The 15,611-nt window shown below is 50.3% G+C and overlaps 1 protein-coding gene across 1 annotated transcript in view; it reads right to left on the bottom strand.

Annotated features, from left to right (window-relative positions):
* Positions 1-1,169: 1,169 nt before the first annotated feature.
* Positions 1,170-15,611, bottom strand: part of LOC105570134 (frizzled-5) — a 38,239-nt gene continuing 23,797 nt past the window's right edge. Inside the window, exon 2 of the mRNA XM_012027101.1 lies at positions 1,170-7,554. Coding sequence (XP_011882491.1) covers positions 5,177-7,528 — 2,352 coding nt within the window. The 5' untranslated portion in view covers positions 7,529-7,554 and the 3' untranslated portion in view covers positions 1,170-5,176. The remainder of the gene's footprint in view (positions 7,555-15,611) is intronic.

Raw genomic sequence — 15,611 nt, 5'->3', positions numbered from 1 at the left:
TACGCAATACAGATTAATTATTAATGGAGGAGCGAGCTGTCGGATGGACTAATCGTCGAAAGAAGTGAAGAGCATTTCGATGTCGCTACGTGGCGTAAACCGCTTTCGAAATGGCCGCACATGGTTAATTACCAATACCCCGCTCTCTAGAACGAGGTTGTAAAAACTTTGTATTAAATTTTCAGATTTTCTACCGTGGAGCCAATTGAAAATCGATCTCGCGCTCTTTAAATCCGTATCGCCCCTCGGTCTGCGCGGAGGGCAGCTTAGAGTTCAAGTCATTACGAATGCATAATTGTCGAGTGCTGCAATTGACTCCCAGACTGCGTTGAAACATTAATAAACGGATCTGAAATGTTCTCGTAAATAAACGAGTTAAATTACCAATTCAGCCAGATGCACTTTGACTATGAGACGGCTAAAGAGACCGGCTGTATTTCTAGCTTGCTGCGCTCCGTCAATGATTTAGAAAGATCGTTCGATAATTTCACCTGAACGGCGAGTATCTCGAGCAATTTCGCTTAATTAATTGGACATTAATTTCGCGACGCAACGAGCCAAGTTCGTTAGGTGCGTTCACTACGACGACGGTCGGGCGTTACGCCGCGGCGACGCTTTTCGTTCGCGACGACGTTGCGACGATCCAATTAGAGGCGACGCGCGTAACTCGATCGGTTGATACAACGACAATTACGAGCGACTACAGGACAGATCTTTATCTCTCGGGCCAAGTAGCCAGACTGCAAACGCATAACCCTCGGAGCGAACCATAAATTCGAACCGCACCCCTTCTGCCTGCAGTCGTCTCCTTCCTCTTCAGCCCCATTACACGGTGACTCACGTTACGGGGGTGGTTCACCCCCCCGACTTGGCTGGCGAAGTGCCCAATGCAGTCGTTGTCTTCTTATCGCCGAGGCTGCTCAAGGAATACGAAACTTTAGCGATGCGATGAGACTTTGTAAATTGAATGAAAGATTCTTGAATATTTCCTCTTTAACGCAAGGCACGGCGGAGAGATTAAAATTTATTTAATGCCAAGTGAAGATTCTACGTGAAATACTTTTGATACCGTAACATCGGGGACAATTACAAGTTCACTTGAACACAGACTTCGCAAACAAACACGAACGAATGGAAAAAAAGTAAAAAAAAAATGCATAAAACGTTGCTTGCTAATTAGCGGTGCGTACATTTGTATTCGTAGAAATTGCGCGTAAAACATATTTACAGCTTAAAGGTAAATGTAAATCGTTGTCCTTGCGACAGTCGCCACCCGACGGCGATGAGTTCGCAGACTCATCCGCGAGACATCGGTGCGTCACGCCTTTGGACGTTGCGTCGAAGAAAGCACGTAGGAAACTGGAATAAGAAAAACGAGCGACGCCTTATAGACGAGTAGAATCGCCGTCGTAAGGAGAGCGGGAAGCAACTGTGACGCAGGGGAATTAAATAATAATAAAATGTATTAAAAATCGTATACATTTTGGATATATACGCGTATGTACACGCGGCCGTATACATATACATATGTACTTACGTATATATATGTGTATATGCATGTATACGCGTGTATACGCAAGCATGTACACATATATATATACCTGTATACGTATAATTTTATATATTTGCAACCGATGACGGTCGATTACATCTAAGGTTACTATGGCAACGTAAAAATTGTACAGAGCGGTCGATGGCGATCGCGCGTGAAACCCGTCGCGCCATCCAGAACGTAAATGACGAAATGAGAGAAAACGCACAAAACGGACGAAAGTAACATAAAGGAGGGAGGCGAAAAGAGGCTATCCGATATCGCGCCCCGGCCGTGTACGCGGAAGAACGAGCGGAGCAGCTACCGCCGGTCTCGAAACACATTCGTAATACACACAGTATTCTCCTTTTTATTGACAATTAGTGTGACAAAAAGTGGCTTATACAAATACTTATAAAGACTCCTCTCACCGGTTTCTCTACGCCACTCGTCGATGTCGCTCATCGAACATTCTCAAATATCCGCGGAAGAAACTCGCACTTCCGGCATTTGCACTCCGAACTCACATTTCCCTTTGTTCACCCCCTCTTTCACCCTCGTGCGATATCGCTCGTTTCCTCCCCCCCCCCCCCTCCTCGCTTATTGGCGTGATATGTGGACACTAATTGTAAGACATCTTTACTCCCACTAATTTACAACATTACGTGTGTATGTTCCGTTTTGGCAAAGGTTTCTAAACCGTCTAAGACACACGACGGTTAACGCATTTAACGTATTGACCGCCACGTCACACGTGTCATTCATGTACGAACGATACTTGCTGTTCTCGAAGGCGCACCGTCATTCAAATATGAACGACACTAAATTTTCGTTCAAAGTCGCTCGATGATGTTTCGATGGCGAAAGAGTGAAATCTTGCAATCTGGGAATTTGTCGCGAAATTGAGTGTCATTCACACATGAATGGCGCGGCAGTCAACGTGTTAAGTTGGATGAGGCAGTTTTCGTTTTTCAGTCCTTTTGCTTGTGCTCTGCGCTCGCAACATCTCGTAAAGAAGTACAGCGGGCAGTGATCCAAGATTGTCGTGTCATTGTACGCTTCAATCATCCCCATTTCTATACGGTTGAAAATCAAATTTCGCGTTATTGCCTTATGATTAATCTTACAGGGCTCTAAACGGGATCCCTGAGTCACGTTGAATACGTTGTCCAAAATTTGCCCAAATGTCGCGTCATATATTATTATGGAATTTTTTTATTACGTCCGATCGTAGTTCGCTTACGAGATGCTCCAAAATTTCGCTTTCTCTCTCTGATTCTCCTCTACGATTTCGGTTCCCGGTACTAGAAAAGGTTCTGGATTAACGATATTGCTAGTGGCTGGCGTATCGTCACGCGTGTAATACGTACTTAAGGGCTGTCACTTCCACTGTATCCCGCGCGTAATCTCGCACGGGGACTATTTCTAGATCATCGGGATTTACATGAGAATTACATACGCGCGCGTGCATAATTTTCTTCTACTTACTATGCTTCGGGGTGAGCGTAGATTTCCTTTCGCGCTCCTTCGCGCCCCCCGAGCAAGGGTCGGTCGCCCTTTTACGTACTCGCGCTATCACGTCGGCCACCCTTCGTGACACGTGCGCAAAGGAGCCGACCACCGCGCGAAGTACAGTAAAAAAAAAAAAAGAAGGACGTCGCGTCTCTCCTGCTCTCGGTTATTATCGGTTCCGCACGACGGTTGCGACTCGGTGCGGACGCGTACGCGAGACAAGAGAGCGCGACGCGCCCTTACTTATCGTATAAAAAGATTCGAACTAGTACACCAACGTGTGTTAAATTACGTGTGATCTTCGCGAGGCAGACCTATTTTTATGTAATATAATATATCTGTATTACACATTCTGTGGACGCGTGCGGATCTAGTTCCGCGACGATTGTCCGCTCGTGGCAACAATATAACGCTCGATCCTACCATACTTGCGAAATCAGATTAAAATCTGTAAAAATTATCGATTAATCCGAATCGCGTTGCTCAATCTGAAATTATAAATTATATTTATTTAGCGTAAACTAAAAAATATATAACTTTCATACGTATACGATTCACGATGAGATTTACATATTTATAAACTAAAATTTCAACAAAAATAACATATATGCCGGATCTCATCAGCCTACCTCAAACTTTCGTTAGCGGAGATAAAATTTGTCGAGTTTCAACGGCTCGATCTTAATGGTAGAAGCAACTTGACGAATTTTAATTAATTAAATGAAACAAGGGGGATGTGTCTGATTAAATCTCTCAACGGACCGTCACAAATTGAATATTAATCTCGAGGAAAGTTGGCGAAAGCGGCGTATTCCAGTTCAACATTGCATAACGCGGACCAATTAGCGGACTTTTCCGTTTATATCGAGTGCGACAAGTCTTGTCGAATAATTGCCTGTGAAAGGAAACGACATAGCACTCGCCACAAGCGCAAGCGTCTTTCGCGCCTTAACACCCTACAACGAGTCTGGCGACTGTTTTCTTTTTATTTACAGCATCGGCTAACATCTAAGAACAGTATTTACAGTTGTCCATTCTGCCTGGTTCGTTTACTTTAGCATTCGTCCTGTACACTTCGCTTTCCCTTCATCGCGCGTCCACCGCGAGCAGCGGTCGCCTGCTTTCGATCGAGGCTACTTTCAAAATCACGCGACCCCTCGATCGCAAAGGGCGGCAGTGGCGAGGAATTGGTACGAGAGGAGGGACAACCTCTCCCGGAAAGAGGGATATCTCTCGGCGCGCGATATCGAGGAACACCGTGGCAGTTTTTCTGTTCTCTTCCGGGAACGGGAAGGGGAGTGAAAGCAGGCTGCCGCTTTTCGCGTACGCGCGTGTGCATCCCCCAACATGGCTCTTTTTTAATGGCTAGATTAGATAAATAGACGAGACGATACACGTTAGACGGACACGGTTGGCGGACCTTACGAGCACCGCCTTACGAGAATGTAAGAAAGATTAGAAAGAGAGAGACAGATAGATAGATACGAATAAAGATAGAGAAATCAATCGGCATCGTTCGCGCGCTATCCTACGCACGCGCGTGCATTCCTGCGCGTGCCAAGTCGTCGAGTCTACCTTTTAAATCACAATCTCACTATACCGCGAGACACTCGAGCGACCCTCCCTGTCGCGATATAACACCATCGATCGTCATTGATTCGGGTCAGTTCCTTTGAATTCGAGCGGCAGGCTGAAGGCGCCGAAGAAGATCGTCGATCGTCAGAGCTGGAGAGAGGATTCCCTTGAGATTCCCGCGGGAGAAGACACGTACAGGCTAAATACGTATATCGGGTAATCGAGAAGCGGCCCGCGGAGGACGCCGTCCGACGCTCGATCTCCACGTGGCTCCTCTCACACTTCCGTAGCCTGCGTGTAGGAGGGCGCGATCCCGTGCGCCGGCGTCAGCGGCCCCGTCGTGGACGCGAGCGATCTCCTGGAGTAGATGGTCGCCGCCGAATGGGGCGTGTGCGGCGCCGTGTGCGGCGCCGTATGCGGCGTCGCGTTGTGCCTGCGCGAGGCCGAGGCGAAGGGCTAGATGGGCCCGTAATTGCTGAGGGCGGAAGGCCTCTCCTGCTGCTGTGACTGCTCGACGCATCCAGCGGTGTTCATGTCGCCCCCCGCGGACTGGTGACGTCATACGTGCGAGAGCGGCGGTTGCTTGAGTACGTGATGGTGCAAGTGATGCTGGGACGCACTGGCGACGCTGCCGGGGGGCAGCAGGGCGCTGCCCGGGCCCGGCGCCGAAGGGTACGGCATCGCGATCCCCCGGCCCACCACGCCCTTGATACCGATGCCGCTGCCGATACCGCTGCCGATACCGCCGGTCACGCCGGCCACCATCCCGGCACCGGCGCCCATGTGGCCGCGGTCACCGCCGAACAGGCGCCTCCATAGCCGTTTCCAGGAATCGACCGTCTTGCCGCTCCAGATCCAGACTCCCGAGGTGATGCCGACCGCGAGAGCCATGAAGTACTTGAGCATCAGGATGGAGTAGAGGGGTCTGGCCCGTGGGCGGCAGGGACATGCCAGCGAGCTGAGCCACTCGTCTCGCAGAGTCGACTCGTAGATGTGGCATGCCAATACCACGCCGGCCGGTAACGTATATAGTACGCTGAACACGCCGATTCGTATCATCAGTTTCTCCAGCTTGTCTGCCTTAGCGCCCGGCTGGCGCTTGATCACCGATCGAATTCGGAAGAGACTCACGAAGCCGGCCAGGAGGAAAGTCGTGCCCAATAAAAGGTAAACGAACAGGGGCGCCAGGATGAAGTTGCGCACCCCCTCGGGGGCGACTGTGCAAACCCCCGCTACCGGGTCACCGGCAACGCCACCCGCGACATACGCGCAAACCGTTTGCAAGGTCGGGAACAGCCACGCCACTAGGTGGAAGTATTGCGAGTACGACGCTATCGCCTCGTTGCCCCACTTGAGACCAGCCGCGAGGAACCATGTGAACGCCAGAATAACCCACCATACGGAAGAAGCCATGCCAAAGAAGTAAATCAGGAGGAAAACGGTGACGCAGGCGCCCGGGCCCTGGGCGCCCGACTTCAAGGCCGGGCCGTCGCAGGCGATCTCTTCGTGGCCGAACATGCTGCGCGACAAGTACCCTAGGGACACGACGAAGTAGCAGGCCGAGAGGAAGACGATCGGTCGCTCAGGATACTTGAAACGCTGGGTGTCGATTAAGAACGTGGTGACGGTCACGAGAGTGCTGGCGGCGCACAGGCCGCTCCAGAGCGCCAGCCAGACGGCCGCGAACTCGCGCTCTTCGTTGGTGAGGAACGCGCCGCGGCACGGTAGGGCACAGTCCGGCACCCCCGCGATCTCCTGGATGATGCTTCGGCCGATACCGCCCATCGACGGCGGTGCCGGCGCCGGCATTATCCCACTTACGGCCATGCCGGCCAAGCCAGCCCCCGCCGCCGCCGCCGCCGCCGCCGCCGCCGCGTTGGCCCCGGTGCTGCCGGCCCCGATGACGCTGCCGCTGACGCCGCTTATCGCTCCTGACATCCCCGTGCCAGCCGCCCCCAGGGGCACGAGGGGCGCCCTGCATCTGCACGCGCAGTCCCTCGTCCTCTCCCCCGGGGGGTGCTGGCAGTTTTTTTGATTCTTGCCCGGCTTGCAGCGGGCCGGCTGCGAAGTCTTGCTGGGCCGCGTGGGTCGCGCCGGCGGGCCCGGCGGTACCGGGACGCCGTTGTTCGCCGCGCCGCCGTTACCACCTGGGCCCGTGCCGGTGCTGCTGGTGCGGTTGTCCTGTTCCATGCACAGGTTCTCCGGGTCGCCGTGATAGGGCAGGCGCTCGCACGCCATTCTCTCCGGCCACGAGAAGCCGTATTGCTGCATCAGGGGCGCGCAACCCGTTCGCGCTCGCTCGCACACGCTACGACAGGCCGGGAGCGGTTTCGTGTACTCCGGCAGGCAGATTGGCGCGTACATCGAGCACAGGAAGAACTTGAGATCCGCTGAACATTTTATCTCGACCAGCGGCCAGAACTGGTGCACCTCCAGGCCGGCCTCATCCTGCGTGTCGTGGTTCAATTCGTTCGGCATGGCGGTGAGATTGTAGCCGATACCGCGGCACATGGGAATCGTGATCTCCTCGCAACGGCCCTTCCCGTTGCCGCTCCCGATGCCGGAATGCCCACCGCCGCCTCCATTTATACCGGCATGGCTACCACCGGCGTTGCCACCGACACCACCGATGCCGTTGCCGTTGCCGACACCGCCGACTCCGTTGCCGCTAGGGCTGGAGCTGTCGGACACCACCCCGATCACCGACGACGACGAGGACGAGCTGCCGGACGAGGACGAGACTCCCGATCCCGACCCGACGATGCTACCTACCGGATTTATCGCCGATTCCGGTAGTACGTTCGTAAACGTCGTCGCGAGCACCAACAACGTCAACAGGCTCGTCATTGTTCGCGCGGGAAATAACTTGGTCCGCCGTGCGGGTCTCGTGCTCAAGGACGTGCGGCTCATGGCTGCACGGCTCGCATCACGGCAGCCTGCAACAGGAAACAAAGAATATCCTTTTACTGTTAAATCCACGGCGGGATTGCTTGCGTTGTGAGAAGTGTGAGAACGTACGGCGCAATAAACTATTTTATTCCTCTGTAGAGGTTTTAATCTACGGTTACATAAAAATCAACGAGTACTGAAAGCAGAGTATGAAAATATAAATTTCTATTACATCTCTCTCTCAATAATTCTCTCGTATATTACACGAATTCGCATGAACAAACCAAGTTTTTGTTACCGAATGTTTAAAACACCAGTTATAATAATAATAATTCACCAGCGGATATATCAACGCCAGTCAAGAAATTAAGAAATGAAATTAAGCGTGGAAACGACTTTACTGACACTTCTTTATTCATCACAGAGTCTGTGTTCTAACTCCGATGACTAGACACATTGTGCAGCGATGGTTCTAACTTTTGACATAATTTCACATCTTTAATTTCGACGAACTTTACATTTGCGGGTACTTATGTAAGTTCGTTACCTGAACAGGACCAGTATTACTGATAGAAACGTCGTAAAGTTATTACAGAATAAAGAAGTGCCAGTAAGCAAGTCGTCTCCACGCTTAATTTTATTTCGTAATAAAATTCCATAAAGAATCTGTAGCTCCCTACATTCGACGGGCCTGATTTAGGATTCAATAACAGTTTCCCGGCATCAAGAGAGCAAACATCAATTCTCGCTAATAGCCCGTTCTGCGAGCAACTCGTAGGGACGGAGGGAGTATTTGCCGGAGATGGAGTATTCATCACGGTTTCGGAGAGGCTGGGCCCAAGTACGTTCGAATTTAATCTCGAGCGAGGAGCGCGACGACCGGGCGATCGGTCGACAGAACGCACGCACGCAAGCACGCACGCCACGCATGCACGAGTCTCGCTTCGTTTGCAATCCGGACTATTAAAGCAGCGCGGTGGCGTAACCCGGCCGGGGTAACTCCCGAACGAGCCGCGTGTATCCGCTCTTTCGCAAAAGTCCGAGTCGGCGATCGATGCCTAAATAGCCGGCCGGCCGGCGCGCGGGATGCGTCTGGCGGGCTCGCTCGTTCGCTCGGTCGACCTTAACGAGCAAGGGCGTAGCGTCCGAATGTCTCGTACATAAATCAACGTCGTTGCCCCGATCGTTCGCTAGATACCCGGTTTCGAAACCGGTACGCCCGCCTCTCGCGGAGCTGTGGGGTGTCGGCTCGAGAGCCCGGATAAATTCACGAATAACAAATAACGAATGAAGAATAGAGCGCTTGCCCGCGACTAGGGACAGCTCTATTCGAGTAGGAGCCCTTGGTGCGTCGCATATAAATGTATCACATTCGAATGACATTTTATTCGAGTGCATTTCGGGGAATCAGCGCGATCGAGTTGCTTTCTCGTGCGTGCGATGCTTCCTTTGATCTACGAACTGTCGTTTTTACCGAGTTTGTTGATATTTTATTAAGTTGCAACTCAAGTTTTACACTCCTACGTGACTGGATACATTTTTTATATAGAGGAAAGCTGTTATGAGGTAAGCAACACAAGATAGCAGGTCTTCAGCATCCAAATTTAATCACAATTTTTATTTCGCAACGTTTGCACGATCCAACAATGAATTTTCCACCAAACAGACTTCACTCCAAGGGCAATAAATGCATGATGGAACCAACAGATGATGCTTAGTAATTTAGAAACCCCGCTATCTCATGTTAGGAGCCTGTCTATACATCGAGCACATCCCTTAAGAGCGGCGTTACATTGGGAAGGAACAAATTGAATTGTCGCATTTCATCAGATTACTTTTCGCAAAGTTGGAAAAACATGGTTTGCATTAGAAATCGACAAACGAAAGCTCGCGAGTAGCGAAAGGAGTGAAATTCCACAATCCCGTTGCCTTCAGTGCTTCGCTTAAGGGGATGCTAGAGTGATTCTGCACTCTTGGTACCCTTTGCTCCTAGAACTGTCAATTCGTGAAAACATTTGTGTAATATACAAATTATGTGGCTTTTGTGTACGAATCGACAGTGTTACGCTATTTGGACTTAAATCAGAGAACAGCGTGATATCATTGAAATTAAGTTTAGAAGCCTAACAAAAAATCTATTCACTCGAATAAGTTACAGGTTACCCAACCTATAACTTATTCGAGTGAATAGACACAAATGTTTTCACGAATTGACAGTTCTAGGAGCAAACGGTGCCAAAAGTGCAGAATCACTCCAGCATCCCCTTAATGACCATCCTCTGGGTATAAATTGTACTATAACACGAAACTACGAGTATAGTGTTTTCGTTCAGCGGGAACTCATTAAATTCTTCCGCGGCGCTTTGTGTTTCCGAAGTAATTTGAATCGAACGTCACTATCGTTCGATTATGGCGAGGGAAAATTGTGAATTGTCGATAGCGAAACGCGGGCACGAGTATGTAATTTGCGATCACATGACTAATTTCAGCGGCTTATTAATAATCCAATTTATAATTCGGACGAAAATACAGGGTGTGCTAGGACTTTGTCAAGTAGCGTATCATCAGCCTTTGTACGCAATGCAAATAAGCAAAGCTGCATACAATTGACAAGATAAACGAACATTTATTCGAAGAATGCAATTCATGACGGAGACTCGAAGGCTGTCGGAGGAAAGGGAGTGGAGGGAGCGCGAGAGGCTAAAGGGTACAGCGGGGACAGGACGAGGCGAGACGACGGGGGGGAAAAGGTAGAAAGAGGGAGGGAAGGAGGGGCAAAAGGCAGAGAAAGGAATCGAAGCAGTCATGGATCTTATAATAGTCGAGCCGCGGAAAACACGTGACCGGAGCGAAATGTTATCGTAGGAGGCAGTGTTAGTTTTACCGTTTTGTTAACTGCTAGCGCCTCGACGTAGCGGGCGTCGCTATTTATAAGACGCCGGCCGTCGTGCGTGTACCCGCGTTGGAATTAAGGGAGAAGAGAAGTCACCGGCTACGTGTGTGGCTCGAATCCCCCCGGCCGATACGGCCGATTGGCGTTGCGCGCGCGCTATAACGAAATGCACCGGCGCGGCGCGGCGCGGCGAGATGCATCCGCCGCAGCTGCGCGGAAGCGCAGAGGCCCCCGATGCCTCTCAATAGAGACGTGTGCCCTTTTGATTTTCGCTTCGTTACGGAGTCCGCTTTGGCGCTCGGAGCCCGTCAGCGTATTATCGCCGTCTCCCTTCGACAACGACCCCGCGCCTCTGTCCGACAATATTACAGAGAATGCGTTATTATGAATCGCAGCGCGCGCGCACCGCGCCGCGCCGCGCCGCGCAATTGCTCCGTAATGAACACGCGCGTCGATCAATGTAATCATCAACGAGCGTCTAAGCTTTTCAGCCCGTCGTACTTACGGGCTCCACGCGCTCACCCGCCCACAATCGTTATCTTCGTTGCTTCGTCTTAAGAATAACTGCCCGGGGGTCAATTCTGTATCCTACGATAATGGGAAAATACTAAAAGTGAGCCGTTTTTTGCTACCCAGTGAGAGAGAAATGATTCATCGATCGATGTCGAAACGATATCAATTCGACATCGACAACGTCACATTGACGTCGATTCAACATCGTTTCGACATCGATCAACGAATCATTTCCTACTGGGTAAGAGGACGGTTAGAAAGAGACAAAACGGTGTAAGATACAGAATTGGTCACTTTGGCTCGAGGGGGAAACCGCTGACCAAAATCTTGCACACCAATGCCCACTAATGTTCCGTGGGCATTGCGTTATCTTATTATCTTATTTTATCTTTACAAAGTCCCAGCAAGGCCTAATGCCCAAACCAATGCCCAAAAATGCCTAGTAATGCCGCAAATCTGTACACCACAATGCCCTCAGCGGTTTCCTCCTCGCTTTGGCGACGACGCTGGGCGAAAATTCCGCCTTTTGTGTTTTTTTTTAAGAGAGGAATTGCGTGACGAATAGCACGGAGGAGAGATGATATATCGAAGTTGATCCTGCGGGCTGCTGGAGTATCGGCGAGCGATACGGGGAACTATTATACATAAAACTTATTCAACGAAACGAATATCCATTAATGTATTGCATAAAGCAGAGGTAATATGAGGGAGAGGCAGGAGGGACCCCGGCAATGAATCACTTTTAAAACCTCGCCCATGCTCCCGGGCCCGGGATATGCGGGCTGCTGGCCAACGTTGTTTGGGTTACGATACACTCCTCTTTTATGGAAATTTCGCGCTCTTTTTGCTCCCCCCACGTCTATCCGCGCTCATAACTAGTTTCTGCGAATAGCGCGCGCTTGCATAAGCGCAACCTGTGCGCCGTCAGCGTCCGCGACAGCTAATTAAAAGTTTATACATATTAATATCGCGCAACGGTCCTCCCCGCCGAGCCGTTTCACCTCGCGTTCGCTCTCGACTGATCGCCGCGAGGACGAGGTCGATCGTTCGTCTCGCCGTGGTGTGTGGATCACGGGAGAAAAACGCGTCGATACGGCGTGAAAGGCGCGCCGCTCGCGCTTAAAATAGCGATTTGTCCGCTGTCAATCCGTCTCCTCGGGACTTTCGATTTTCGCCGCGGCGAGGGAAGGTCGGGGTTACATCCGGGGCTCGTAAAAAGGAACAAGCAGCGAGGCGTAAGCGCGAGCCACCGGCAGCGCCGGCCCGCCGTGATATCGCGCGTTTCTTCGCAAACGCCCTTAGAGGTACGTAAATCAAAACGCGCGGCGAGATTTACGGCGAGGTATGGATAAGGTATGCGTTATGCTCCCTCGTTAGATGGCGAAACTGACGGCGGTCGGATGGTGTTGGGTTTTATATCAAATCGCGCGTTTCACGAGCATTCATCATAAATTCACCGTGCCGGCGACCCGTAGCCCCGCGGGTGCGGAGAGAGAAACAAGGGACGAGAAACGGCCCAGAGATTCGTCCGCTTGCCACTCGATGATCTTGCATCATCGTTCGAAAGAGTTTCCGCCCGTCGTTCGTGGAAGCGACTCGCCGAGAGATTTAGCTGTATGCTAACTCCGCGATAAGCACACTGTCGCAATTAACATGGCGCATAAATTGCGCGTGTCGTGCCGCGGAATCCTCTCAATTATGCTAATTTCCCCGATTTAGCGAGTTACAAAAAGTTTTGCAGCGACAAGATTAACGCGGGTTTCACGCGGAGTCTCGATTTATTACAGGGAGACGGCGGGGATCTCGTGCCGATGGATTTTGTTTACAAAGGAGACGCACATAAAGTGTGTATAATTAATTTTAGCCTTACCGTATAATACGCCACGTCGTTTTAATCATCGATTTATCTCAAGAATCTGTCTTGGAGTATAAATATACGAGTAGTAAGTTAAAGTAATATTCCAAAAGTGAAACTAAATTTGTAGTAAAGCAAGAAACGAGCAAGCTGATACCTTTCGATTGTATGAATAGGAAAATCTCAGGTCGTTTCTATTTTTACAGCGCACCTCCCGCAAAAGGATTTATTTCAACAACAATTTATGCACTCGCGCCGTTAAAGCAACTTCCGTCCGAGATGTGGAGTAGCACAATTTCGTGAGCGAACCGGGCGTTTGACGCACGGCGCGTATATATCTTTCGGGAAGTTAACTCTGCATAGTTTACGCGCGCAGCAAGCTCCTTCTGGTATCTATCATCCCCGACGAATCTGGACATCTAAACTTGGCCTTCGGACGCCACGTTCTCCTTCTGGACGAGTTTATTAATGGTGCAACGTGCAGAGCGCGCGAGAGGCAAAAAGGGAGAGGATGAGAGAGAGAGAGAGAGAGAGAGAGAGCTTAAGTCGCGCGAAAGCACCGATAACCGGAACTATTTGTTAGAGCCCCCGGGTGTGTGATTCGCGCCTGACAACATGCACTTCGGGGTCTTTATGCGAATATAAAGCACGCTTTCACGCATTTCGAACGTCACGTTCTGCCGCGTAATATACAGGGTGCTTCGATCTCGTAAAAATATTGCGAGGTCGTAAAAATTCAATTGTCATGAAAGAAAAATGAATGCCAAAGTTAGTAATCAAGTTACAAAATCTCACTTCTTGCACCCGGAAAAAAGATTTAACAAATAAAATTCATGAGGGTCTGACGTGAAATCACAAATACGAAGTAATAAAGGATATGAGAGTCAAGACAGTGTCTAAATGATTTAAATTTTTTAATTTATTGCGAAAAATTTACCTCAGCCAGAGTTTGAACCTGGACCTCCCTCTCACTAGGCGGGCGTCTCAAAAGATTTATTTAGGTCAAACAAATGGGATATTGGGATAAAGTATGATCGGCTTTTCAATCATCAAGTTTCATCGGTAACATTTGATCGGATAAATTTCATCGGACATGTATATAATTTAATCGGAAAAATTAACCATCGGAAACACTATTTCATTGGTTTATCCGATGGAAATTTTTCTCAGTGTACAAATTTCCTCGAGAGAATAACGTGGCTGCGAGGAGAGCGGCGAGTTATAATATTTCGCGTTTATTCTCAGACACGAGGCAGGGGAGGATACGCACATGGCGTGCGTCTCGTACACCTTTTTCACGCGGCGTGATTACCGGGACAGTGGTCGGCAGACAACCGGCGCGCCGGTAAAAAGCGCGGAAGACATCCCCAATATCGCGCGCGGACCTTTGCCGCCTGAAATGCGGCCTTTCTTCTCGTCGCGTATCCGCCGCCGCGCTGTGCGAAACTGCGCTGTTACTCGAGTCGCGCGCGATTCCCAGAATACACGCGTAAGGTCGGATTTACCAAAGCCTGGCGTGAGAGCGGCACGTTTGCCGGGGTATACGCGGTGCTCCGTTAAATTTTCATCAAGCCGCGGATGTATTCTTTGATCAACTTGACGTCCGGCTTTTCCATCGCGACAGCTTCAACGGAAACGAAATTATTGACTCGATTAGTCTTGGAAAAAAACTGCGGGCCTGCGAGCGAATAATAAGTGCCATTCTTCAATCGGCGCTTCGAGCGGCTTTGCATTTCGGCGGAACGTCCATTCGAGTTACAGCGAGACGTGCGAACGGCGTCGAACCGAAAGTGCCATTTCCTATACGTATCGCTCGCGGTTAGCTATTTGTATTTGTAATTGCGCCAACGTGGCGGACGCCCTCGCGATCCATCACCTCCCGTTTCCTCTGTTTTCACCTCGGCGCTGCCCCGAGCGCGATAAAGAATGTGCCGCGACCGATGATGCATCGGCCGCTCGATCAGGATATCGAACGCTTCGATAATCGTGCCGTCGAGTTGGCGGCGTATCGCGTATCCGCATGATGGCACCGCGAGACGCACACGCGACGAACGTATCATTTGTCCAGGAGATGAAGTTCCGCCCCGCAATCGTCGACGCGCTTGTCGATTGCGCGCGATCCTGATATAACTATTTCCTGCCTCGAGTTTCCTCCGGCCTTTCCGCGCGTTCTCCGTCTGATGTGAGAGAAAGAGAGAGAGAGAGACCGGAGGTGATCCTCCTCGCGCGCGCGAGCACGCGCATTCATCGCGTTCCCAGCAATCATCGCGTTTAATACAGCGAGCAGCAACGCGAGAACAGGCTGCTTTCGCGCGCGGCAACAACATTGGGCGTTGTCGTATCCTGTTCTTCTGTGATACGCGTGGAGTCCGACCGGAAGAGCCCGACGTACTCGGAGCGTTTTTGCCCGCGCGCTCCAGGACTGAACCGTCTCGCTTGAAACCACGATTTTTTTTTCAACTGCCGTAGTTTTATACAGTAAAAGCACCACAAGTGATTTTCCACTAAGAATTTTGTGAAGTTCGCCAAAGAGATTTTTCGAGTAAAAAAAAACTTGAGTTTGAAATCTTGAATGGACAATCGATGAAAAAAAAGCTAAGGCCCGGTTTCACCAAACGTCGCTTAACTTTAATCTTGATTTCGTTCATGTTTGTCCGAGGAGGAAACCGCTGACGAAAATCTTTCACGCCAGTGCCCACTAATGCCCAGTGGGCATTACTCTATCTTTACTATCTTATTTTATCTTTATAATGCCCCAGCAAGGCCTAATGCCCAAATTAATGCCCCAAAAATGCCTAGTCATGCCCAGCAGTGCCGCAAATCTGTACACCACAATGCCCACT

Source organism: Vollenhovia emeryi, unplaced genomic scaffold, assembly GCF_000949405.1.
Source record: "Vollenhovia emeryi isolate VEMERY1.0 unplaced genomic scaffold, V.emery_V1.0 DF939121.1, whole genome shotgun sequence".
Taxonomy (NCBI): Eukaryota; Metazoa; Arthropoda; class Insecta; order Hymenoptera; family Formicidae; genus Vollenhovia; species Vollenhovia emeryi.
Note: the sequence above shows the minus strand (reverse complement) of the source record. Positions and strands in the feature narration are given on the sequence as shown.